The sequence below is a fragment of the Oenanthe melanoleuca genome, chromosome 2 (assembly GCF_029582105.1).
Source record: "Oenanthe melanoleuca isolate GR-GAL-2019-014 chromosome 2, OMel1.0, whole genome shotgun sequence".
Classification (NCBI taxonomy): domain Eukaryota; kingdom Metazoa; phylum Chordata; class Aves; order Passeriformes; family Muscicapidae; genus Oenanthe; species Oenanthe melanoleuca.
Genome location: NC_079335.1, coordinates 92,591,220 through 92,616,408, shown reverse-complemented (window position 1 = coordinate 92,616,408; position 25,189 = coordinate 92,591,220). Strand labels below are relative to the sequence as shown.

At 36.4% G+C, this 25,189-nt stretch overlaps 1 protein-coding gene across 2 annotated transcripts in view; it reads right to left on the bottom strand.

Moving 5' to 3' along the window:
* Positions 1–246: 246 nt before the first annotated feature.
* Positions 247–25,189, bottom strand: part of SLC9A3 (solute carrier family 9 member A3) — a 55,914-nt gene continuing 30,971 nt past the window's right edge. The window contains exons 4-17 of one of the 2 annotated variants that reach the window (XM_056484783.1): positions 24,335–24,413; positions 23,348–23,525; positions 22,236–22,456; positions 20,154–20,356; positions 19,251–19,340; positions 17,359–17,429; positions 15,098–15,227; positions 11,967–12,082; positions 11,265–11,394; positions 10,597–10,773; positions 9,945–10,020; positions 8,451–8,564; positions 6,911–7,154; positions 247–4,554 (exon numbers count right to left, since the gene is read on the bottom strand). In XM_056484783.1, the coding sequence (XP_056340758.1) occupies positions 4,551–4,554; positions 6,911–7,154; positions 8,451–8,564; positions 9,945–10,020; positions 10,597–10,773; positions 11,265–11,394; positions 11,967–12,082; positions 15,098–15,227; positions 17,359–17,429; positions 19,251–19,340; positions 20,154–20,356; positions 22,236–22,456; positions 23,348–23,525; positions 24,335–24,413 (1,833 nt within the window). In that variant the 3' untranslated portion in view covers positions 247–4,550. Of the gene's footprint in view, positions 4,555–6,906; positions 7,155–8,450; positions 8,565–9,944; positions 10,021–10,596; positions 10,774–11,264; positions 11,395–11,966; positions 12,083–15,097; positions 15,228–17,358; positions 17,430–19,250; positions 19,341–20,153; positions 20,357–22,235; positions 22,457–23,347; positions 23,526–24,334; positions 24,414–25,189 lie in introns of those variants that run through there. The other variant, XM_056484784.1, reaches the window with a different exon arrangement.

Genomic DNA, 25,189 nt, shown 5'->3' with positions numbered 1-25,189 from the left:
AAATACTGGCTTATAAAGTCAACTGGAATTCTGTCATTGATGTCAGAATGAGCCTCAGGAAATCTACCAGTTTGGTTGCTGCTTTTAATGGTTTGCATTTTATAGACAACGTGAATTATCAAAAGCACTCTATTGTCTTTTCAAACTTTGATTTGGGAGCAGAAGCATATTTCTCAGAAGTCTTGAATGCAAAGTCTTTTCTAAGTGTAATAAATAAATGATTCTCTAAATCACTTGCCAAAGCAGTGTGATTCCACCAAAGTGATACAATTTATTGCCAAACTTCTCATTATGATACACTATTAAAACATTTCTATAAAGACATTAGCAGAACAACTTGACTTGTTTAAAAATATATGAAGTAAATTGACACCTTTTGGAAAGTACACACAAGTATCTCCAAACAGCAGCACTCCAAAGAGTGACAATTTAAGGCACATGTTCATTTTGCAACCTTTGTTACATAAATCTCTGACTAGACTATGTATTTGTAAAACATAATTTCATATATTTCAATAACTAGGTTCACAGCTCAGAGAGACAGAATTCATCTCAATGCAGGCAGCACTTCTGGGTTTTTTTAACATTACTAGATCATAGTGCAGCATAATAAACATTGTTCAAAACAACTTTATTCATGGAGCAAAATATGTAGAAGGAACATAAAATATTTTTTAATTTCATCTTTTTGCAACAAGGTAGGTCATAGTTACTTATTAAATAAATAACAGCTGTGGAATGCCCAGCTTTCCTTTATCTGACAGAGCATGTCACAAAAAAAAAAATTTAGAGACAGAGTTTTAAGGGAAGTAAGAACTGAACTGGCTTCACCAGAGGTGAATGGGTTTTCAACTGATGATTCCAATCTAATAAACAAGGGCAAAAAAAGGCTGATACTTACAGCCATACCCTCAGCAGCTCTGAATTTGTATTGCTGTGATAGAAATTACTGGTGCTTGACTGATTAAAGCGTGCTGAAGAAGTAACCCAACACTTTCACCCACAGGTACACATGCCACAGGAAATGGGAATGTACAATGAAAGAATATGCAAAATAGTGCAACAAATGATCAGCTGTTATAACCTGCTTTTTTTTGTATTTACCCTGGTAGACACTGGGAGTGTCTATTTATTAATTGCACTCAATAAAAAAAGAAACTATAATACACTATTTTATAGCCATGAGTGCATTTTCAAATGTGGAAACTAGGGACATGAGAGTTTTTTCATCACATTTCAAACTGAGAAATTACGACAAAGAAGAACTTGCTGTATAATCAGTTCTACTAGAAAACCTCTTCCGGGGCATAAGAGCTTCAGGAATTATGCAAGATATTCCATGAAGAGGTCTCTTTGCTATCAGAATGGCCCATTTTATCTTTCATTTGTTTAGCTGCAGTGATGCAACACAGAAAATGCCTAAGGCCTTTGAAACACAGAGGTAAGCCCTTTGTATATAGTGTCTTTCCATTCCTGTTCTTTGAAATGGTGTGATGTTCCTCTCTGTTTTAGAATACTACAGCCCTGTCAAAAACATACTGGGTCCTGCTGACTTTTCACAGAGACTGTTGTGTTTGTAAATATGGTGATGTCTATGGATCCTCTTTTCTTTAGCCTAAAAGCTTACAAGAACACTAAAAACATATCCTGTGATTTTCAAAATTGCACACTCTTGCTTGTGCAACATCTATGTGGTGAAAACTCCCATCTGCTGATGACAATTCACAAATGTTTCCTTGAGGTAGCCTGTACAAAAACAGATTGGTAATGGTCTGACAAGCTTGCAGAAAGCAGTTCACAGTGTGGTTCTCTTTCTGACTGCAGCACAGCAATGAACTTTGTACGACACCAATAAGAAATGAAAGTTTTATTTCAAAGCCAACACCTGATGACCATCTTGCCAATTTTGGTGTTGGTACTTCATCATTATGCTGTGAGACATAAGGGTAGATTTTGGCACATATCACTTTACCTGTACTAACATTTGGGGTCAGTCATGGTCCTGTTACATATCTATGCCAATTACTAAAATACTTGTTCCAGTTACAATATCTAGAACAGCATTAATATGCTCAACTTCATCAAAATAGTATGTTCACATGTTTCACAAAAATTGTATTTACATTATTGAATTTTAACAAGACTAGCTCTGGGTGATGAAGCTTTCCAGTGGCAGACACTGATTTGAATCATTGCCCAATATGAAAGCCAAACAGGTAGCTGCTTGTGGGTTGATAACCAGAAGAGCCACTTCTCTGAATCTAGTCTCTAGTGGTGTAGGTTTTGTAAATGTGTAGGTTTGTATATGGTATTTTCCATCACATCTCTGCAATTTGCACCAGCCTAACATACAATTTTAGCATCCAGGACAAAGATAGAAAAAATATGTGGGCATGAGTTTTCAGACATTGCTCCACTCCTCTTGGATATTTTGATATCTGACACAGATGTCATCTCAAACCCACTCAAAACCTGGGTAGGTAGAGTGAAACAATCATTAATTCCTACAGATAAAGTTAAATTTACCACATAAAGCTACTGTCCTGAATCCAGTCTTAAACAATTTGGATACCTCCCTGAAGGTGACAGCTCATTTACAAGTGGTTTACACTGGTATCAAATAGGAACACATTAGGATTACAGAAGTGGCAAAGCACTCTCCCTCTATTAATGTCATAGAACCTTTTCAGTTTATACCACTGAAGGTTTCAAGCCAAAATTTCAGGACTGGAATCATCCAAGGCTAAATGGCCAGAGGATTACATACACAGGCATGTAGTATTATACATCTATTAGAGGCCTCGGTGTTTTCACTTTTATTTAGTTCTTACCTGAACTTTCACTGTTCTTCATCTGGCTTTCACTGGTGTCTCCAGCTGTCTTCAAAGTGATGTAGATCTAATTCATATGCATTAAGTGTCTAGTGCAGTCATAATTATCATTTGACAGAAAACCACAGAAAAACAAAAAGGACATTCCTGATACAAGTAGGTATATACAAGCACAGAAGCCAAACTGCCTCTGTACAATATTTTGAACCATCAACATCCTGAGTCTTTGTGGCACTAAAACCATATGGCAAAATGCAGAACACCATCTGAGAGACCACTATCCTGATCACCTATTGAAAATGATGCATAAATTAACAGGATAATCTAACAGTGTTTGGAAGGTATCTTCCAAAGCAGCAGTAAAAATGACAATATTTACACTTCTGTCTGAGTGAGGCTATTTTAAAATAGAGCAGCTTAATAAAGAGTATGAAATTAATTGCTTGTGACCACACAAATTAAAATTCTGAGATAATTCTGGATGTTCTTTCATTCCGGTGCTATTAAGTTGAGGGAGTGAAGGTGAAGGAAGGAAATGGCCCTCCTGGAGTACTTGATTAAATTTCAAGATGCCAGGACTTTCCTCTCCCTGGAAAGTTTTACACAAGAGTCAATATTCCACTTATTCAGTGACACAAGATATTCAACAGCAGGAAAATATTTTTTTTTAGCTTGCACTTGCAAAAGGCACTGATCCATTTCAATCAGAGTAGACTTAGCAGGGAAGAGGCTAACCATTGGCTTCTCCTACTTTAATTTCATATAGCATAAATACTTAATTCCATTACTGAAGCATCAAATGCAGCCTATTCCTTTAAATGTATTTATGGCATAATGGCATAATAAACCATCTCTGTGTAAAGAAACACCAAGGATTTACCATTTGAAAAGATTAATGGTTTAGCCCTCCAAAAATAATAGATTATTTGTAACAGTCTACATGAAAAAATAACAAGGAGTCATAGTTCCCTCTCACTATGCACCCTTTCATTATGAATAAGAACTTAAAAATGTAAGTGCAGCAGAAAAGCTCCAGTGTTTCTGACATCACAGGACCCCCCTCCCTTTCCATCTGAATTCATCCTAGAGCAAATCCTACGAACCAAGAGGTTGCTCTCTATTTTTATAAAAGCCCTTTGTTCATCTTCTTCATTCAATTAAGTCCTGGCTCACAACTGTGTTTCCTCCTGTTCCAAGGAATGTGGAGGGACATGGCAAGATGCTGGAAGAGATGCCAGCTTCTGAAGCTTAGGGTGATGCAGAGGTTTTGGCCTGTGGAAAGAACGTCGGCTTTGTACACGTCTGGCTGCAGCAGACCTGTAATTCGCTTCTACATCAAGCAACATTTTCTTCTCTTGAGGCTCCTTCATGTAAGAGTCTTCCAGCCCTTCGAACATAAGCAGAGTATTCTCATCTTGTGAATTCTCTGACTTGAAGCTAACTTCAGAACAATAACCTGAGTTTACTGTCTCTTTGTTATTCATATCTGTACCTGATTCCCAGAAGAGATCAGGTACATTTGGGTCACAGGAAGCAATGTACTCAGAGACAGCAGAAAGAGATATATTCCCTCTGTTCTCCAATGAAGAATAGTTTTGTGTCCAAGGCATTTGAAGACAAGAGGGGAAGAAGTGGAGGGGATTCACTGAAACACTTCCATTTTGGTTTAGTTGATCATCTGAAGAGGAGTATTCCGTCATTTCAACGTCATGGTCCATATCACCTGGGAGCACAATTAAATAGAAACATTTGTTTTCTATTTGTACACACTTTATCTGCTAGTATAATGGCTATTGGCTTTGCTTTTGGCTATTTTTATGAAAGCATTATGAAAGTGAGTGGTTTAAGATTTCTTTTTTCCCTGAAGAACTCTACCCTGTATGAAATTCTATCTTGGACAACCTGAAGTGAGTTAATTAAACTTTTTATCCTTGCTGAATGTCAGGCAAAACTTAGCTCACTGTTTAGGATGAACAACTGCTTGTTTCAAATAGTTAGGAGATGGAGCCATCATCTGGTCACTAAGGTGAATCTTTATCTTGGAACAGTCCTAATGCTCAGTAAGGAAATATTTCAGAAATTTTTGATACAAATTGTACTCCTTCAATCAAGTAGCAGAGGGATTGACTCCAGGGAGACAATTTCTTACTGATCAGAACTTATGATCAGTTTTTTGTATACATTAGGTATATAGAGAAACTTAACATTTCCACTCTTAGCTTCCAGTTTCCATAGCTTTTTAAAACCCTTTAATTGAAATTTTAGTATCATTCTCCCATTGAGAGAAGTTTGTTAAGGAGATCATTCAGAGGACTGTTTCAGACTGTAATCAAGGTGCATGTTTATTAGGTTGGGAAATCTAACTTCTAACACTTACTAAAAATACAGCAGTCAAAAATCTAGTGATTTTGAAATATCAAAGATATCCATAAATGAACTTACACCCAGCACAACATACCACTTCCTAATAATTAGGTGAATTATAAATAAAACAATTAAACAAAGGAAAAGAGCAAAGGAACAAAGGCTAGCAAGAAAATATTCTGCAGGTCATATGACAATATTCTGTGACAGTTTTCTCAGTGGGGGAAAAAGCTGAAGAGAATTTCAATGTGGATAAGTGTCAAGGTGAAATTTTCCTTTTGGGATGCTGCTCATTGTTCACACTTTAAATCAGAATATTGGACTGTAATTCACAGTCCTTTAACTAATCCAGTGTTTGTTTTAAAATATCATTTAAAAAATAAACAAAGATGCATTATAAAGAAATTGAGTACTGAAACCAAACACAGACCTACAGGCCACTCCAGTAAGGAAAGTGATGTGCTTCCTCTAATTATTAATTGAACTAGCACATCTTCTGAAGGGATAGAAGCCAGAACAGAAGAAAAATGGAACTTCCTTTTCTATTTCTTCTCAAGGGGTTGTGAAATTCTTCTTATGTCAAAATTAACAATATTGTCTCTTAGCCTGAGGCATTTGTCTGAACAAAGTTTCATCAACCAGCTAAATACTTTCAACTTACTTTTTTTGTTGATGTAGAGAGGACACTAAGACATATATTTGTGACCATGGATTCTACAAAAGTGTATTCACAATGACACTGACTTTTGCGTTTCATTGCACAATCCCTGCAGTGCCCTGTGTTCTATTCAATTATAATATCTGAACTGTGGACCTGACTCACCTTGTTTGAAGCACTGCCCGACTTGATCATAAAAATGAAGGCAAATTTTATGGTGTGGGAAATTTCCACACAGCAGAAGTTAAAGGGCAACTGGGATATTAATTTAAACCCAGAGTCAATTCAGTTTTAAGCCTCTAACACATTAGAAGCAACAAGTTATTTGCTGCAACAGGGAAGCTAAGGCTTCTTCTAGTTTAAAAATAAGGCAAGGATTAAGATAAATTCACAGTTTAAGGATAGAGGTCTAAATGGAATTCTGCTTCTCCACAATTCTGTTGTGCAATTATCACCACAAGGAGACTCTGACACATTCTAGTAAACATGATTAATTTTAAACCCCTTTGTTATGTAATTTGATGGTACATCAGTAATGTCACTGAATAGTTGTATTGTAGCAGTGGGGCATTTTTGCTTCCTGGACACTGGATAAATAATCTGGACAAATGTTCACAGCTAACTCAAGGCTTCTTAGCAACAAATTAAAAAAATTCTATTTCTTTTAGAGAATTCAGGTACCAATTTTATCAACTAGGACTGGCTAATGAGGAAACCTGAAGCCTCTTGAAAATGTACACCCAATATTCTGGTATTTGGAATACTATTTTCTTGACATTTAAAATATTCAAGTGAAAACAAACAGAAGGACCCTTATCTGCTGTAAAAGTAGCAAGGCATTGGACCCCAAATAGTTGAACAGCTCTTCTGCAGAAGGAAAATAGGAAGACATTTTATTAATTAAGTTGGAGAGAAATAAAAGATGTTTAGTTGTAGAAAGAAATCAGGAAAGAAAGAGATTTTCTGAAAGAAGAAAAAACAGAAAAATAAGTTTACTTCTCAGGATGGAAAGAAGTCTGGTTAAAAGGTAAAGGTGTAATATCTTTTAAAGTATTACATATGTGTTGATTCTGGGAGAAAAGATCTGGGTCGCTCCTCCGGGCCATCTGCTAGCAGGAAGGAATCTGTTGATTTATTGCTGAGCCGGATGGGAGTGAGCCGTCTGAAGTTGTCTGGAGAGTATGGGATCTGCACTCGGGCCCTTTGAGATGGCACCACAGTGTCTTCACTAGATAACCATGGTGAGAACTTCATGTAGACGCTTTGGTCATCATCAGCTGAAAATACTGGGTTATCAATTCCTAAAAAAAAATTTCACGAGTGACAAATAAAAGTAATTAAAATAATTTCTTGATAAGCAGCCAGATGCTTTATAAAAGCCTTTTGGAAAAAATGGGCTGATGCACTGGCATGGGTGTGACTAAGCCAGTACACAGACCATTACACACACATATACCTTGGTTATTGCTAGCCATATATTGGATTACAAAAATTGGTTGTCACATCAAATTTGCAATTATGTTAGGGATATCATGAGATAAAAAATAAAATTAATAAAATAATCAGTCCACAAGCGGTAAGCAAGGAAAAAAAAAAAAAAGCACAGCATAAAATAGCTGCATAAAATTAAAATCAAATCCATAAAAAATAAATAAGATATGGGAAAAATGTGAAAAAAAAACCTTCACCACTCCATATGATAGATGAGTCTGAGGTAGCTACAGCAGGCCATGAAACAGTCAAAAGTAAGATACAGGAGCCTGTATCTTACTGTATCTAACTGTTCATACAGTTATCAAGTTTGACAAGCTTTTACATAAACATTTTGCATCTTGCCATCCACTTATTTCTGGGTGTCTTTATACATACTCAGAGTATAAAGAATTTGTCATGAAACAGTGTCCTGCATAAACTGCATTTAAGGGTGTCTGCCACAAGAGTATGGGCACAACTGTTTTTCTTCACTGCAGACACCAATTACACATGAAGCAAGCAGTGGCATGCTGAAAAAATGTAAACACAGAAGTGCTAAAGAGAAATACACCATAAGTCTTATGATATGGTTTCTGTTATATGTAGTTATAAACTTCCAATCTGATATTTTGGAGTCTTTCAGGGCTGGAAATCAAGGGCATGGATCCAGAAATGCTGCAAATCTGCCCTTTCCAGTGACTGATATAAGCCTGTAAGGATCTGACGGGATTGTGAATATAAAAGGAGAAATCTTGCCTGAAATAAGAACAAAATTTATCACAACAAAGTCCCAATGCAAGTGAAAAACAATTCCAGAGGACTGGTCTTGTGAAGTAAGACAATTTTAAAGTAACCTTTACTGCTGCTAGAAATAATTAGTGACTTTAAAACTGGTCTAGGTAGTCATGTTCACAACTGCTGTCAGTTTCAAATGTGATGCTCTCCACACCTCCAGATATCCAAAAATCTTTATGTTAACATTAATATTAAGCAAATGTATTTTGAGACTGAACACATCCCACAATCAAACAAACAAAAAACAACAGCTAACTCATCAACATTTATAGTATGTTTTGTTATATTTGAGGAGCAAAAAAACCTTTGTAGGTAAAAAATATTTTTACCAGCAGGATTATCTGTGAAATTTTGCTTCGTCACATTAGCCAGGAAATCAACTCCTTTGCCTAGATGCAAAGTCTCATAATCATTATTTTCTTCTGACTCAGAAAACTCCAAATCTAGGGGAGAAAAAAAGAAAATGCAATTTCATTAGACATTTGTATCAGTTCTGATCGAAAATGTTATTTCCTGCTGGTTTGATGATGTCATGGTTTTCAAAAATACATCTTTAACAAGGATTTTCATCACTTGACACAGGTTGGCATTAATATAATGACTAGTTTCAAACCTAATGAGGTCATTACTGCTTTTACTGCAGTAGAATAAGTTTTGCAGTAGCTGCTAAACCACTTGTTAAGACTGTCTTCCAATTAAACTATTTGGTTTTTAAGTAGATGATGAAATCTATATGCAGAGTTCTTTAGTAAGACATTATTGAATGACCTACTAATAAGAATTCGGAAAGCTCTTCCCAAGCAAAGTTGTTCTAGAATATTACACTTGGGGAGCTGGCCTGTACTGTCACTCTCAGTCAAACAAAAATAGGCCTCAGTAAATGATGCAAAGAAAATGCATAAGAAAAAATATATTTGCTTGGAGCTACTGAAAAAAGATAAATCCCTCTATTTTAATTTCAATTTTACTTGAGTTGTTTTCAAGATCAAGGAGTTACAGGCATAAACAGAGGGAAGAACACAAATCAAAGTTAGTTCAGTGCCTTTTAACCACATTTCAGTTTTGAAGTGGCATGTATTGTTTTACAATTGTATAACAAATGTGTTAGCACCCATCACATCTTGCCAAGACTGACACCAATTAAAAAAAAATGGCTAAGACAATAAAGAATTTGGGGCTTTATGTTCAGAACCAACTTTTGCTAGGGATAGTCCTAGGGCTGGTCAGCTTCCAATTACACTTCCAAGCCTGACCCATGTGATAGATCCATTCATGAAAGGTGAAGCAGTGCTGGAACTGACCTCTGACTGTGTGTTTCTCCCAAAGCTATGCCCACCTTGAGTAATATCATGCTTGCTTAGCCTCAAATCTGATTCAGACCCTTCTAAGACTGGATTCTAACTCAGATAAGAATGCCATCTCAGCTACTGAATTCTATATGGCTGATGTCTTAGGCAGACATATCCTGCTGTGATGAAAAAAAGTTAGCAGCTCTGTGTACCTTATCCAAACAGAGGCTGAAAGTTCGTTTGTATTGTAGCCACTACATTGTTTTGTTTGCAGAATATAAATATGATACTTTTAAAATGTGAGCAAAAAGGTCAATTAAGAATTTGTTTGTCATCCAGATTCCTAAAAAAACAACTTCTAAACACTGCATTTAAGCATGAAGCAGATCAGTACTCCAAGTTCTGAACTATCACTAGAAGTCCCTTTTTACTGTCAGATTTGCTGTGGCATATCACAAAATCTTTTAGTGATGCTTTACTGGCAATGTAGCTGGTAAAATGCAGTTAATGAGAACAGTCTAAGGGTCTTTTTACCTTTTTCCTTCAAAGTAAAATCTTGTACTGGATTTTCTGAAGGAATGTTTCCATTTGGTATGACACTGCTATTTCTCTGAAAAGAAAGCAAAAAGTGACCAAAAATGCTATTGTTGTCAGATAGCAATGGCAGTGACACCCTTTGAAATGATGAGTCCAGCAGAATGACCCTGAAATCCAGTATAATCTTTGTTTCAGACTCAATATTGATGCCACTAATTTCCCACCTACATTTGAAGTGTGTACAGATAGAGTAAGAAAAGAAAGTTTGGATCTTTTAAAGGTGTGTGTTCCCTCTTAGTTTCACACAAACTTGATTGAATGCTCCATGCTATAGAGCTATTCTGCTACCTGTATCCTGCAAAATTTCCCCACAGTGTAGTAGCATGGTTCAGGGTCTATTGTTTTCCAAGTGATCAGAAATCTCTCACCCAGAAGAAGAGTCCCAAAGCATAGAGAAGCGCAGAATGTGAGAAGAAGCCCCTTGAGTTTAAACCTCCTAGATTAATCTCTTACTAATTAGGTCCTCTAAATTCATGAAATTCTGTAGGACAGAGAGAAATGCAGGACATAGGACCCTTCAGAATCCTCCCTACCCTTCCCACTAATTAGGTGCCTGCCTACATCTGGGTCCTTCCGAAAGTATTTTTACCCTTTTTTGGCCCCGGTCTCGTTTGTGGATTTTATTGAGCTTCTTGGAATGGTTTATTCCTAGTTTGGTACTCTTGAAAGATTCTAAGCGCTTCCTCATTGTCCTATGGAAAATCTCCTTGTCTTGTTTGTCATCTTCACTGTGCATGATCTCATGTCGACTGTACAGGTGTTTGTGCTGTGGCCAGGAAGGGAAGACAATATTCATTTATTTAGAAATACAGATGAAAGCCCTGAATCAATGCATTCAATCTGTCACAAAAATGTAAACAACTCCATAAGAAAGAACTAAAGACTAGTCTGAAGGCATTAATGAAATTCCCATTTTACTTTTTTCTTCATGAAACAAGTCTAGGAATTTTAAGTGTGTAAGAGTATATTGTCTCCCTATAAGTGTCTGAATCACTTAGCTGATACACTTTATTTAATCCTCATCAGAACCTTTTCTGGACACAGTTCTGTATTCCATTGGCCCCAGTGATTTCAAAGGCACTGTTTCTTTTAAAAAGCCATATTCTTAAATGAGAAATCACACAAAGAGCCAGTCTTCTTCAAGGATGCGGATTTTGCAGTGGGTTCTCTCCTTTTGGGTTTCACTTGCAAGTTTTGGTTCCTATTTCCTCTTAGTTTTAGATTGGAAGACAGTCCAATTCTAGCCCTTGCTCTCACCTCCTGCCTGGGTTTATACAGGTATTGCTGTAGGGTGTGGTGAGCGAGGGTATCTTCTGTGTCCCGGATACTTTTCCTCCTCTGCTCTAAAGCTTGCATGTCAAGGCAGACAGGTCCAGCTTTTTCTCTCCTGAAGAAAAACACAAACCATAGTTTTTAAAATCAGTGATTGTTGAAGAGGAAGAATAGGAAAATGAGGAATAAAAAACAAGATGAAATTTTTTAAAAAAAAGAAGAGTATGAACTGGCTAAATGACAATGGGTGAGTAAATGCCTGATGGGAAATGTGAAAAAATCATCGGTTTTTGTCTTTCAGGGGGATGTAGCATTCATTAATTTCATGACACATGGTCTGTTCAGTGACAGATTCATCAAAAAGTTTGGGAAGGGACATTTTTTTTCCTTGCCTATCTCCTTACTTTTTCTGGAGCAAACACAGAAATATCCTAATCTAGCCCTGTATATAACAGTTGGTGAACCAAAGGCAAGTGAAGCAACTCTAAAATTAATGTCTACTTCATTTTACCAGCTTTTACCGAAAAAACCCGTGTGTAAAATACAACATTATAAATCCTTATATACCCATATTAATTAAAGTTCAAAAAAGTAGTGACTGAAGCACCTGTAACTTGCATTTTTCAATTTTTTTTACAATGTTTCAATTTCCTCTCATATACCACCCTGTCAGTCCACATTACTTACAATAAATAAGAGACAGAGCTTTCCACAGTGCTTGGGAGTGGAGTGCTGAAATCCACATTTACCATGTTGTCTGTACTTGGAGAACGTATAAATGCCAGCGAACCTCTACGTTCTCCCTGGTCACAGAAAAAAAAACAAGACATATTACAGCTGTAGAAAACCTAGGACAAGATGTGCATCAGAATACAGATAATTTGTGAGACTGTATTTATGCAAATGGCACAAGAAGCATGGGAGGAGTTCTATCTAGGTAACAAATAAAAACCATTTTCTGGTTTTATGACATTGTTCCAACAAACAAAGCAATGAGAAATTCTATTCCACTCTCAGAAATTGATTTTGGAGAGGAATGATTTCCTGTGCCTCAGTAGATTCGCAGTGTTATTTTTCACAATGTTGCAAACCCAGAGCATAGGGATATACATACAGATGTTCATGTATCAACATATCACCACACTATCAGTAGCATTTTCAAAGACACAACACTATGTTTTCTGTTCTCTACCAGACTGGAAGCAGCAAATATTAAGTGGTGATAGAAATCTACAGTACTAATAGGTTATGGCATGACAAGACGAGGTATTGAAGAGATGAGATTTTTTTCCAGTCTTAAAACTAGTGTCTTAGAAGTGAACTGCTGGAAAAGCTCAGTTTTATGTCTTCATGCTTTTCCCTACACCTTAAGCAATCTCTTGCTTAGCTAAAAGGTATCTGTTGAGTGACATTGTGGTTACACTGGCTGGAAACATCTACAGTTTTAAGTCACAGCAGGTCTCTAGATTTTAAACAGTGAGAATAAAGAAAAATCATCTCCCTTGCAGAACAGAGATTTTATCTATGTTTCTTCAGCTGCACTGTGTTCCGTTTACATTTTCATACTCATGGAGCAAAACAAATAAATGTTTTTTTGCTGTGGTAGCCCACAAACATATCACAGTATGTGAGTTACCAATGCTATTAAGAAATACACTCTTGCCTCTGCAGGCAGAAATCTTGAGCTTTATAAAATTGAATTCTGGGAGAACATCGTCCCATCCATTTTCTTAAGTGAATCTGACTTTCTTTTCAAATCAAGTTGAATACATCAGACAATATTATCAGTGAAAGAATTTTAGCAGAACAAGTTATGGACCAAGAGTATTTTAAGTCACTTCCCTTCAGTTGCTGTGGATTATTTTCATTTTTCTTGTCTTAGGTTCTCCCCTCTCAACTGTAAGGACTTTACTTAGATTGAGACTGAACTCTCTCAACTCTTATTTTTTATATAGATGCAGCACAGCAGCAGAGTTGAACAAAGAAAAAGATATAAAATAATTTTTAAACTCCTCCATTTCTTGCAAGTAAGAAGAGAGTAGCTGGGGGAGGCAAGTCCTTACTTGTCCTGGAAGAAATGGCTTTAATTTCAATATCAGCTTGTAATGCATAGATATTAGTTCAAATATGAAAATTTGAAAATTGAAAAGTAAAGAAAATGTTATTAAAGCAGTGTATCATTAAACTGAGAAATTACTTTAGGATTCACAACTCATAATTATTTTCTGCTGGAAGAAAATGTGTTTCAAAACTTCTGTAGAACTTGGAGAACTTTCTATTTCTTTTTCTATTATTATCAGCTCAGTAGACATTTGCCCAATATAATTTGTCTGCAAGAAACAATATACACAAATAGCATTTGGACAAAGATAACTAAAAGCAGTTCCCTTGTGTTTTGTCTCCGAAAAAATTATTAAACTAACTTTTAATCATCTCTCTTTACCATATGGGATCAAAGACGTTATTGGGTAAAAATTCTGATCCTAAATCTACATGTGTCAGTGATCTATAAAACCCTTTACATCTGTTAAAGAGAACAAACACTGCAATGAATCTACTGAACAAATTCAGCAATGAATCTGAACACGAGTTTCATGGTCATCCATTTCAAAGTCATTATCCAACTTTCTTCCTCTGAGGTGTGACCCAGAAAGTGTCACAATAAAGAAAATTAGTTCTTGAGCTCAGATGGTCTAAAAACCAAATGGATAATTTACAAAATCTGAAAAGGAAGAATTTAAGAATTTGCTTGTCTTGTGAACTATTGTCCATTTCCCATGCTAACATAATTTCTGAATTTCATCTTGTTTTCTGAATTCAGTCTCCAAAATTATATGTTTCTTAGGAAGAAGACTGCCTGGCTGTAGCTCGATTTTTATTTAAATTAAAGAAATTGACTGATATATCACCAAAGTGGGAAAATAAATTAATTCAATTAGAGATTATGGACATGGAATATTATTTCAAAGACCACTTTTAAAAATATTCCATTTGAAACTACACTGTATCGATACTGTGCATTCATGGCTGTTTGTATTTTCATATTGAGGAAAATTAGGGATTTTTACACAGTTGGGCAACACTGTTGCAGTACTCCTAGAGAAGGTCAGAAACTTTCTTTAAATCTCATATAAAAATTTATCCTGTTGCAAGTCTAAAGTTTCCCTAACTTCACGATTCTTTGATTGCAATTGATACTTGTAGCGTATTTAACCCTAATTATTGAATTGGAAGGGAGTGGTTATGATTCCATTGAATTAAAGTAACACTCTATTTTTTTATTGTGCATGTTACAGTAATCTGGCAGATTGAGATTAGCAGATCCATACTTTGGCCATATATGCACATCATTTGAAAGTGACCTTCCTCAAATCAGATTTTCAGATTTGTCATCACATAGAACCACTATCCTGTGGGAACCAGACCCTGTTGACACATTTAGAAAGACAACATCCCTCCAGAATTACAGGGTTTTTTGTCATGTAATGAATATAAAAACAAAGACATTCAGTAAAATACAACAGAAATGTACACTGAAGTACAATATACTAGCATTTGGCAATCAGGCACAATATTGAGAGCTACAGCTACTCAAACCAGCAATACTGACACTCAAAACACATAAATAAAATAAAAAATTTAATAATTAAAAAAAAAAATTAAAAAAAAAAATTAAAAAAAGCAAAAAGCAGAGCTGACATGGAAATAGTTTTACTTTAGGCATCTCCTGCAATATATCAACTTTAGGTTATAGTATAAATTTTAAAAAATGAAATTCCAAATGATGCTATAATATGTCAACAAGTGTTCATAAGTACCTCAGCCACATAGCTAATTGCATCCTTCAGGTTGAGCTCATGGAAAACATTAAGGATTTGGTCTCTTGATTTTTGAGCAGACCTTCTCATCAGTATTTTTCTGAGGAATTTCCTATCAAAATTGGACCACCTGATAATTTAAACAAACTGTGTTAATGGCAACAAGCATTTTTAGTTTCAAAGCATTTTTAATTTAGCATAAATTATATTTTTAACACTTCAAGAAAGGGTGAAGAGTGGAATGTGAGGGATTTGTGTCTTGAAGCTTTTCAATTAGCATGTAAAGAAAGTCAAGGAAAAGCCTGCTCTAGACTTATGCAGCTGTCACAAAGCATTTATTCAGTTCACCCACCCAACACTGCTACAAGAGTGTTATGATTACAGTATCCCATTTCAGAGCCAGTGACACATTTTATACTTTGGGAGATCATGCTACCTTATTTTTCCACTTCTGATTATATTTAATTTTCTTCCCTTGTTGGGAAAGTAATCTGCTTTTCCCCGGGTGTATTGTAGGACAGCCAGAGTAGAAAATCAACTCAGAATAACAGTGCCCTTCCAGAAGCTCTACCAGGTCCTTATTCATGGCACTGATGTACTCTGCTCTGGGGACAGTAGCCATGTGTATTTTAAATTATTTACACTTCCAAGATTGTCTGATAGTAGTGTATCTCTCATGTTTAGGGTCTAAAAGATAAAAGGCTTCATCTGAAGGGCATGAGGCATCTTTGGAGACTATTCTCAGAGTGACTCTATCCGTCTCACCCAATGGCTATTTTGAGTTTACAGCTTTTGATTCAGATTGCTTGAACCTTGTGTTAAATGCACATAATTGATGGCTATTCCTCTTCTCTGGCCAGAACATCTGACCAGTAGGCTCTAATTCAGGCTACCGCACCTGAGCCCATCAGTGAGGATGCTAAGGGTTGCCATTTCTTTATGGAAGCAGCATTTTCATATACATAGAGTCCAAAAGGCAGGATCATCCAAAAGAAGATGGTCTCATTCAAAATACATTAGTCATTAAACCACATACTCAACCATGAAGCTACATCAAACTATTCCTTCTGTTCTTACCAGAGGGGATTACTTTCTGACGTGCAAGAAGTCCCATGCTAATTTGCCACTTTAAAAATATAGCTCCATCTTGGAGGCAATATATCAAATCTGGAGATGTATTTGTCTATATTATATATAGCCTACTGAAATTTATTCCCAAAAAATAAACTACAAACTTAGACCAAAAGAAAGAAGATCTGGAGTGCCTCAGGAAAATTCTTCACTGCATAAATGAATGAGGAGCAAAAGGAAAGGAAGGAGATTGTCTCTATAGCTGGATGCAGGTAAGCAATTCTGTTTGAGTTCCAGTACAAGCTAACTTCAGCCTAGGAATTGTATTGTTTTGCATGATAATGCTAAACCTAAGCTAACAGACTCATCTTCTCAGAAAGAATTAGGGGTGTGCTCTGCAGAAAACTAACACAACCACATGGCTTTTGGATTGGAATTGGCATGTTGAGTCAACAAGAGGTCAGCAGGTCAAAACTGTGACTGTTTGCACCTATGAAATGACCTAACTGCAGGGAGAGAATAACCCAACTTGAAATAACACTCTTAAGGATGTCTAGATTTATTCATCTAGGTATGGAAGTGTGTCCATCACAAAGGTGACACTGCACATGTACTTTAAAGGAAATTAAGGAGCTGAGTAATTCTGCTTCTCTCAAGATGAATCAACTATAGACAGAGGGGATGGTTCATTATTGGTTTCAGACTAACAGGCTGAAACTGTCAGAACAATTTCAGAGCACCCTCTGCCATAACTTTCAGAGTTGTTGAGCACATCCTTGTGGAGATAGGAGAAATGGCTAGCAGAGTTATAGCTGAGGTTTTTTAGTGCCTCCACACATAAATAGTGTTAATGAAATGTAGTATTACAAAACAAAAACAACATTAACATTCCAGGTGAAAACTTGTGCAAATAGTCAGTTCTCTAATCTTGAGAGAACAAGTCCTGTATGTGAACTGAGGCAACTGCAAAGGCATAACTTGAACTGTGGAAGAGAAGGAAAAGATTATATTTCTAAGGGGACAAAAATACACTGTTTTGATATTTGCTGTATTTCAGTATTTTCAGTATGTGACTTCTTTAACTACATTTAGCATCCTTGCTTTCCCTAAGCTCACAGACTTAATAAGTTATAATGTACCGATAATACTCCCTTGCAGTATTTCAAAATTCTAAATTGGTTACTACTTACTTGTCTCTCAGATAATGATGTCCTATTTGTCCAGAAATGTCTTCTATAGCAGAAAGAATGTGATCAAAGGCCTAGGAAAGTGAGAGTGGAATTAATATATTTACAGAAATAAAAAAGCATAATTAGAAAATAGCTCAATTTATTTCAATTTAGGCCAGGTGACTATACTGAATAATTTTATGGCTGTTAAATTTTTTTCCCATTTACAGAAGTGCTAACTACTATAAGCTTTTCTTCAAAGGTCCTGAACTTTCTAACCAGTTCTTTGTAAATTCACTAAGTATTCTTAAATTACAAAGGTCTCAACAAGAAGGTACTTAAATCCCCACTTTCACATTCAATTTTAAAAACTTTTATGACTCATTTTACCGTCTCCATTCCTGCCCTATGAAGTACATCTGCCACTATTAGTGTAGGTGATTATTTCAGTTGAACAATTTCCCTAGTGATTCTTTTTAGATGTTTCAGGAGGTGATACTCCCCTCAGAGTAGAAGTAGGCACCATTATTTTTAAATATCTAGGGCAAAATTTCATACTGAATATATTAGATGACTGATAGAAATCTGGAGGCATATAATTCTTGATTCAAAACAAGGCAGCTGCAGGTAAAACTTGGCCTTTTTCTGTGTATGCTTATTAACATTTCACTCTGAACACTGGAATGATTTACTGCAGAATATACAGGTGCTAGGTTTGGAACAGCACAGCTGACATTTGGCACTGGTGAGGCTGTATCTTTAACCCTGTGTCCTATTCTGGGCCCCTCAATTCAGAAAGGACATTGAGGGGCTGGAGCGTGTCCAGAGAAGGGAAACAGAGCTGGGGAAGGGTCTGGAGCTCAAGCCCTGTGAGAAGCAGCTGAGGGAGCTGGGGGTGTTTAACCTGGAGAAAAGGAGGCTCAGGGCAGACCTTTTCACTCTCTACAACTGCCTGGAAGGAAGGAGTAGCCAGGTGGAGATCAGCTTCTTCTGCCATGTCTCAAGTGCAAGGACAAGAGGAAATGGGCCTCAGTTGTGCCAGGGGAGGCTCAGATTAGATACCAGAAAAAAAATTTTAACTGAAAATGTGATTAGGCTCTGGAATAATTTTCCCAGGGAGGTGGTGGAGTCACTGTCTCTGGAAGTGTTCAAGAGCTGTCTGGATGTGGCACTTGGGGATATGATTTAGGGGTGGGTATGGTGGTGATGTGTTGATGATTGGACAGGATGTTCTTGAAGATCTCTTCCAACCTTGATGATTCTATGATGTCTTATAGTCTTCTATCCTTTAACCTATATTTATATTGAAAAGTTATGTTTTCTTTTACTGAATGAAAACTTTATAATGTGTTGTGAAAGTGAATTGGAAGAGTTTATGTTTCAAACTATGCTAAAAGGGTAAAGAAATCCAGGGACACACAACATTCACACTGAATTAAAACTGTTGTCATTAATCTGGAATTTCAGCATATAATTATTCTGTACTGGGCAGCAGACTGTATTTCTGTGTAATATGCAAGCTACAAAGCCTGCTTTCATACCTTTTCCGAAAATTAACAGTTTTTGAGAAAATAATTTTTTTACATGTTTTCTCCCAGCAATCATCAATCATTCTCCTCTTTAAGATGAAGAGAAAAAGTATATTCCATCTGTGCTGTTTTCCCCAGTACTCCCAGCCCCAATTGAATTATCAAGTGAAAGACCAGAACTTTCATATGAATATCCTCTCACAGGACTCAAACCAAAGAGAAACAGCTACTTAGAAATAACTTTTGAAATGTTTGGAGGATTTTGCTCTTTAAATTTGATAGCCTACTCCCTTAAAAAAGACATTTTCATTAACTTTTTTTTTCTCTTAAGGTGCTCTGTAAAAATCCAAAAGATACTATGAGCTTTTTTTTTAAATATCTTACTCGGCCATGAAGTTTCTCATTCAGTTTTGGGTCTCTGTGTTCAGTTTTCTTCACTTTCAGCCACTGTACCAAAGGTTTGATAGTCAGTCCCTAAGGATTGAAACATGACAATAAATACTCATAAGTTCTCTTAGACTTTCCTCCAGCTGGTTAAACAGAAATAAAGCACATTTTTGTGTTATTTGGTGGTTCTCATACTTTCTCAGTTGATTTTTATTCCTTCTAGAAGATAAAATAATTCAGTGACCTCAGCTCCTATTACAAAGGTTTGAAAAGACAACAGCAGAAAGGAAAAATATACCATCTATAGGAAAAATATGGTAGTGGAAGTAGTAGAAGTGTTTCCTATGCCACTGAACGTGGTATTTTCTCTACAAATCAGGAATATGTGAACACAACTAAACTTTCTGTAATACGCTTCAGAAACTATTGCAAGCTACTATCTACTGTCATATTCTCATTTAAATTACTGTTTTTCATCCAGAAAGTGCTATTTTGTTTGGATGTTAGATATTTTCTTGACCCACTGCTTGCTGCTATATTTTAAAACAAGGATTGAGGCTCAGGTGGATCAGCTTAATGGCTGTATCTGCCCATTAAAAGCAGTGCTCCCTATGGTTATTCACATGTGGTGAAGGATGTTTAATCAGATATTAACTTGGCACTATTAATACCAAGCAGCTAAGACTGAATAATTTTTAGCACAGAGGAAATTGTGTTTTGCCCCATGTGGTCCCATATGAAAACATAAAATAGGATCTTTGTTACTAAAATTACAAATTCAATTATGCTTTCAGTTCAGTGAAACAATATGCAACCTTCAGCTGAGAACTGCTTTAAGCATTCAGTACTTTTTGGGGACTCCTTCTCCTTGCAAGAAGCATGCTTATGAAGTTAAATTACCTGGAATATAACAGTAAAAAACACAACAATGATAGTTGTGCTGACAAACAGGTTTCTCTCTTTCACTTTATCCTTATCCAGCAGTGCAACAAGAGCAAAAGCAACTGCTCCTCGCAGTCCACCATAGGACATCACCACCTGGTCTATAATCTCCAGCTGGACAGTTCTGTAGCGGTTAAGAATCCACGTCTGTATAATGACACCTGTAACAAACAAATGTCAGCATCTCTGGAAATACCCTTATGGAACATCAATATCCCAGCTGTGTGTAACAGAAATGGTGCCACCAGACTGCCTTTACAACAGTCTGCACCACCAACTTCTGCCTCTTATCATGTTGCCCACACGGTGCCTTCTCTTTACATCGAGACAAAGGAATTAGGCAACGCTGCTTCTGTGGGCAGCAGCTCTTCTGAGAGTGCTGCCCTCTGGCACAGGCAATCCAGAGAAATTTCTGCCATGTGCTGACCTTGGAGTTTCGTTATTAAAGAATAGATTTTCTAGCACTGTGATATGCACAGGGCCAGTTAACAGAAATGGATTAAAAGAGCACTGACTTAAGGAGTAACCATGGTACCCTTTGCAAATCACTGAAAGTGACATTTAAGTCATTGTCTTCTGAAGGGTTGTTTAGTTATGCTTACACTGCCTTCAGACCTACAGATGAGATGCTGCCTGCTGCAGGAGACCTGAGACTCTAGCTGTCTCAGTGTATCCCAGAGCTCCCACCATACAGAAGGAAAACAGCTTCACCACTCCTGTGACTGGCACAGACAGCATGTGTGTCCCACTGCAGCAGGCCAGGGCTGTTAACCAGTGCAAAACAGATTCTTCTCTTTTTAGAGAGTTTTGAACTTGTGCCAATAGAAGCCTCTGGAGGAGGGGACCTTGAAAATGCTAACAATCTGACTCCTCCAGGGAATGAGAACTGCAATTATGTAAGGCCCAATATCATCAGGTATTTAGTAATTTGTCAATGTCTAGGATCAATTACTTTGGGTGGGTGCTTATTGTAATTGCTGAATATTTACTATTTATCATCATATCTATTACAGGATTGTACCACTCATTCGAGGAATACAAAAAGTGTCAAAGACAAGACATGGAAAACTCTTTTAAACACCTCAGGCACATTGGCAGTTACTGAGAGGCAGCTAAATGAACAATGCTTGCAGACTATTTAGAAAAGGAGGGCAAGCAGTTAGGCACTTCATTCAGAGCTGGAGCTTCTAGACAGAATAAGAACACAGAATCTAGGAAAATTGCCAGCTAGATAGATGTGTGACCTGTCATTTGAATTTAAGTCAAGACAAACAGGCAAATAAGCTAGTTTAACTTATTCCCAGGTGTATGTATATACACAAATTGCTGTGTGTGTTACTCTTAACAAGTACTTCATTCTACACCTTTTTTGCTATTTTAGCAGACCTACAGGAGAACTACGTAGCTGGGCAAATCATCATTGGTATTTTGAAATGTTTGCAAACTTATATGAACCCAGTAAATTGACAGCAGGTAATCCCTACCTGCCACAGCCTTATTTACTCAGTTTTTCATCAGTCCCTGAGAATTATTTCTTAAGCCAGAGAACCTGCAGTGTAATTACGTATGCTCTGATATCACTGTGTGCCTAAAACCTGAAATCAACCATAACATTAGCTTAAGACAATATCTTTAGTGCAAAATTGAAAGAGCTCAAGGAAAGATATGGCTGACAAGAGTCACATCTTTTGTTAGGCTGCAAGTTAAAGAACAAAGTTCATTTTACTGGGAGATTTTGCCTGTTCCATTTGCTGGGTCAACAAAGGTTAGGCACTGAGCGATTTGTGTTAACTGCTGGGCTATTCATATGCCCACACATCATCAGAAATGAAATCCTGCTATATTTTTAGCATATGACAGAACTTACGGTAGAGCTTACTCTACTACTCTAATCCAAACCCAACAATAAATTCAACTAAAATAAATGGAATGTTTTAAGAGGAACAAACATAGAACTCCAAATTCTTTCTGGGGAGAGGGCTAAAGAATATGAGATTGCATCAGCAATACAATACAAGAACAAGAACATCATCCACTTACCAATAACTCTGTATACTGAGATGAAGACCAGAGTCAGCAGAATAAAAGCCGTATTCCATTTCCAGATGTTTGGATCCACAGCTGAAATACCCAGGAACATGAAGATAATAGTTTCTGCTCCACTGGCTAGCATTTTCATAGTATATCTTACAGTTGTAGAAGACTGTTCAGATATGTTAGCCTTGACATATTTCTGACAGCAAATGCCACAGAAGGTTATCCTAGAAAAAAAAGTAATTGTTCAGAAAATATCCATTGCAACATTTAATATTATTTCCATCTGCCTGTCACATAGTGATAAAAACCCACCATTAATTCCTAGGAAAAGATACATTTACGAGCACTTGTGGAGTCTACCCTAGGTAAAAAGCATATCTCAAACATACATGCTGATGTGACCTCAAGAGGCCTGAAGACAACATTTCATTAGAACATAATAGCCTGCAATTCTCTTCAGATTACCATACTGCTTTCAATGCAAATTTTTAAACCTTGTTTGCATTAGACATTATCTTAAACTAATTATCTGTTTGCAGAAAGATTTTCAGAACCTGAATACACTTACTGTATCATCTATAAACATGACAAATAAAACTGAGAAGAAAGGTATGCCAGGAATCAATGGAGACTAGAAAGAAGAAAGTCCACGGAGGTACTCGAGCGCCTAACAGGCGACATTCAGGCAAACCTTAATGGCCAGCCAAGACAGAGAGAGAGAAAATAGTGACATTCACACAGTGCCTTAGAAAAATACTGCTTCAGTTTCAAAGTATAGGGAAAGATGTCAGCACAAATGGACAACTGTTAAGTTTGAAGTATTATTAATAACAGAGAGGAAGGAGTGATGTCTGTATTTTGCAAAGGAGTTCTCATGTTGCTTAGCAGATACTGGAAAACTTGCATTCGCTTTCAAGGCTGAATGATAGTATTTGCAAACTGTAATCTAGTGCAGTGTGAACATTGTATTATCCAGCATAAACTTCATGAGTGTCATATTCTATAGCTCCCATATGTCATATTATAGTCCCATATAATTTAGGTTTTCCTTTCAATGTTTTTAAAAACCACTTTCCCTTCTCATCCCCTTCCTGGGCAGTAATAAAGAGACTTACGCTAAGATGGCAGAAAGAGAAAGCATCTCTGCTGTGAGGTAGGAGAGGTAGGAAATGACAAACACAAATCCAGGTTCAATGATCCTCACGTGCTTGGTGAAACGACTGACCAATGAGAGCAGGAACGCAAAGAAAATGCCAACCAGTGTCCCACCGAGGCTGACCACAAAGAATGACACTGAAAAACAAAACACCTAACACAGCTTAAACCATAGAATTATAACAGTTTGAACTTACTCTCTTCCAGAGGGAGAACAGCAAATGGCCAGTAAATCACAGAAAAATTTGGAGGACATGTCAAATTCATTCCTACAATCAAGGTTTTGAGCACTTGGTATATGAATATAGCATTCTGTAGAAAAACAAGGCTACATCTGTTAAGTCTCACCATCTTACTTTTATTCAAACCCACTGTGTTTCTTTGTACTATTTTTTCCCATGTTCTGTAAACAAATGGTTTTACAAAAGCATATTATAAAATATGACAAAGTCACTATTAAAACATTTATTCGTAAGTTAATTTCGTTTCATGCAATGCTTGGAATGGGAAATAGTGACTAAATTTTCAGGCAAAATTTCTTGATAATTACTGGCAAACATTACTTGATGGTGATAAGTGATAAGGAGTGGCAATGCCTGTATGCAGTCTCAACTTTCCTGGAATGCAGAGAGAGTATAGGCTGAAATTAAGGATATGCTATTTAATCCAAAGAAAAGATATATAGCTGTCAGGTTTGGTGGTCACAACAAAAGAACATCTGTTGAGTCTCCTCAAAAGAAAACAGATCTGATTAAGTTTCCCAAATATTCAGGAATATTTATTTATTTATTTATTTCCTTAAGACATTTGCTTATGCCATACAAGTTTGTGAATATAAGTAATAATGGAAAGGCCTGGAAAATAGCAGTTGTCAATAGCATAATAATATTTTTTTAAATACTGCATACATACACCAATTGTGTGATACAGAACTCACTTCTACCCACCTATGCCTTTGACACATTCAATCCCCGTCACGTTCTCTGCCCCTATTCCAACAAAAGAGTCAAACACATTGTACAGCACCTGGAAAGAAATGTAGACTAATTTAATAATTGCTCCTGAATTGAGCCTATTAAAATAATCTCTTTAGGGGCGTCAACATGATGAAGTCTGAAATTGTGATTGACTGAGGGAAATTCTGTCTAGAGGGAGAATTTTATATTTTCTCAAAATAAAAGAAATGCAGTGGATGAAGAAACAAAAAATAAAAAAAAAAAAAAAAAATTTTAAAAGCCAAAAAACCCATCATACAATATACACAACATTATATTTCTCACTTCAACATGTCCACTATTTACAAGAAGCATTGTTACATATAGATGTGTTTTCTAAAGCACTTCTCACTGTAAAAACCAAGTATTTGAAAGATTCATTTACTCACATGTATAAGACAAATAAGATACTTAATAAGAAAAGAGTAAGATTCTAATAACAAGATACTGAATTGAAATAAGTTGAACAGAGAAGAGAATGTAATAATTGTGCTAAAACTTTTTAAATAATTGACTAACAGTGACTGAGCAGAAAGTAAAGAATTCACCTTATCCAGACGTATGCCTGAGGAGGTCTATGAGCATAATTTTTGAGACATGCCAATTTAATCTGCTCTTAGTTCCTCCAGTGTAGAAGGAGGGCTTTACTATGGCTTTCTCAGCTTTTCTTTATGCAGCTAAACTTGATAATTCTTATCATATTCACCCAGTCACAGTATACAAGTTACTTTTTTCCTGTAACTGCAGTCTTTTACATATTTATGTTTAAAGAATGCTATACAATCCACTTTCTTCTGTCCTCCAGTC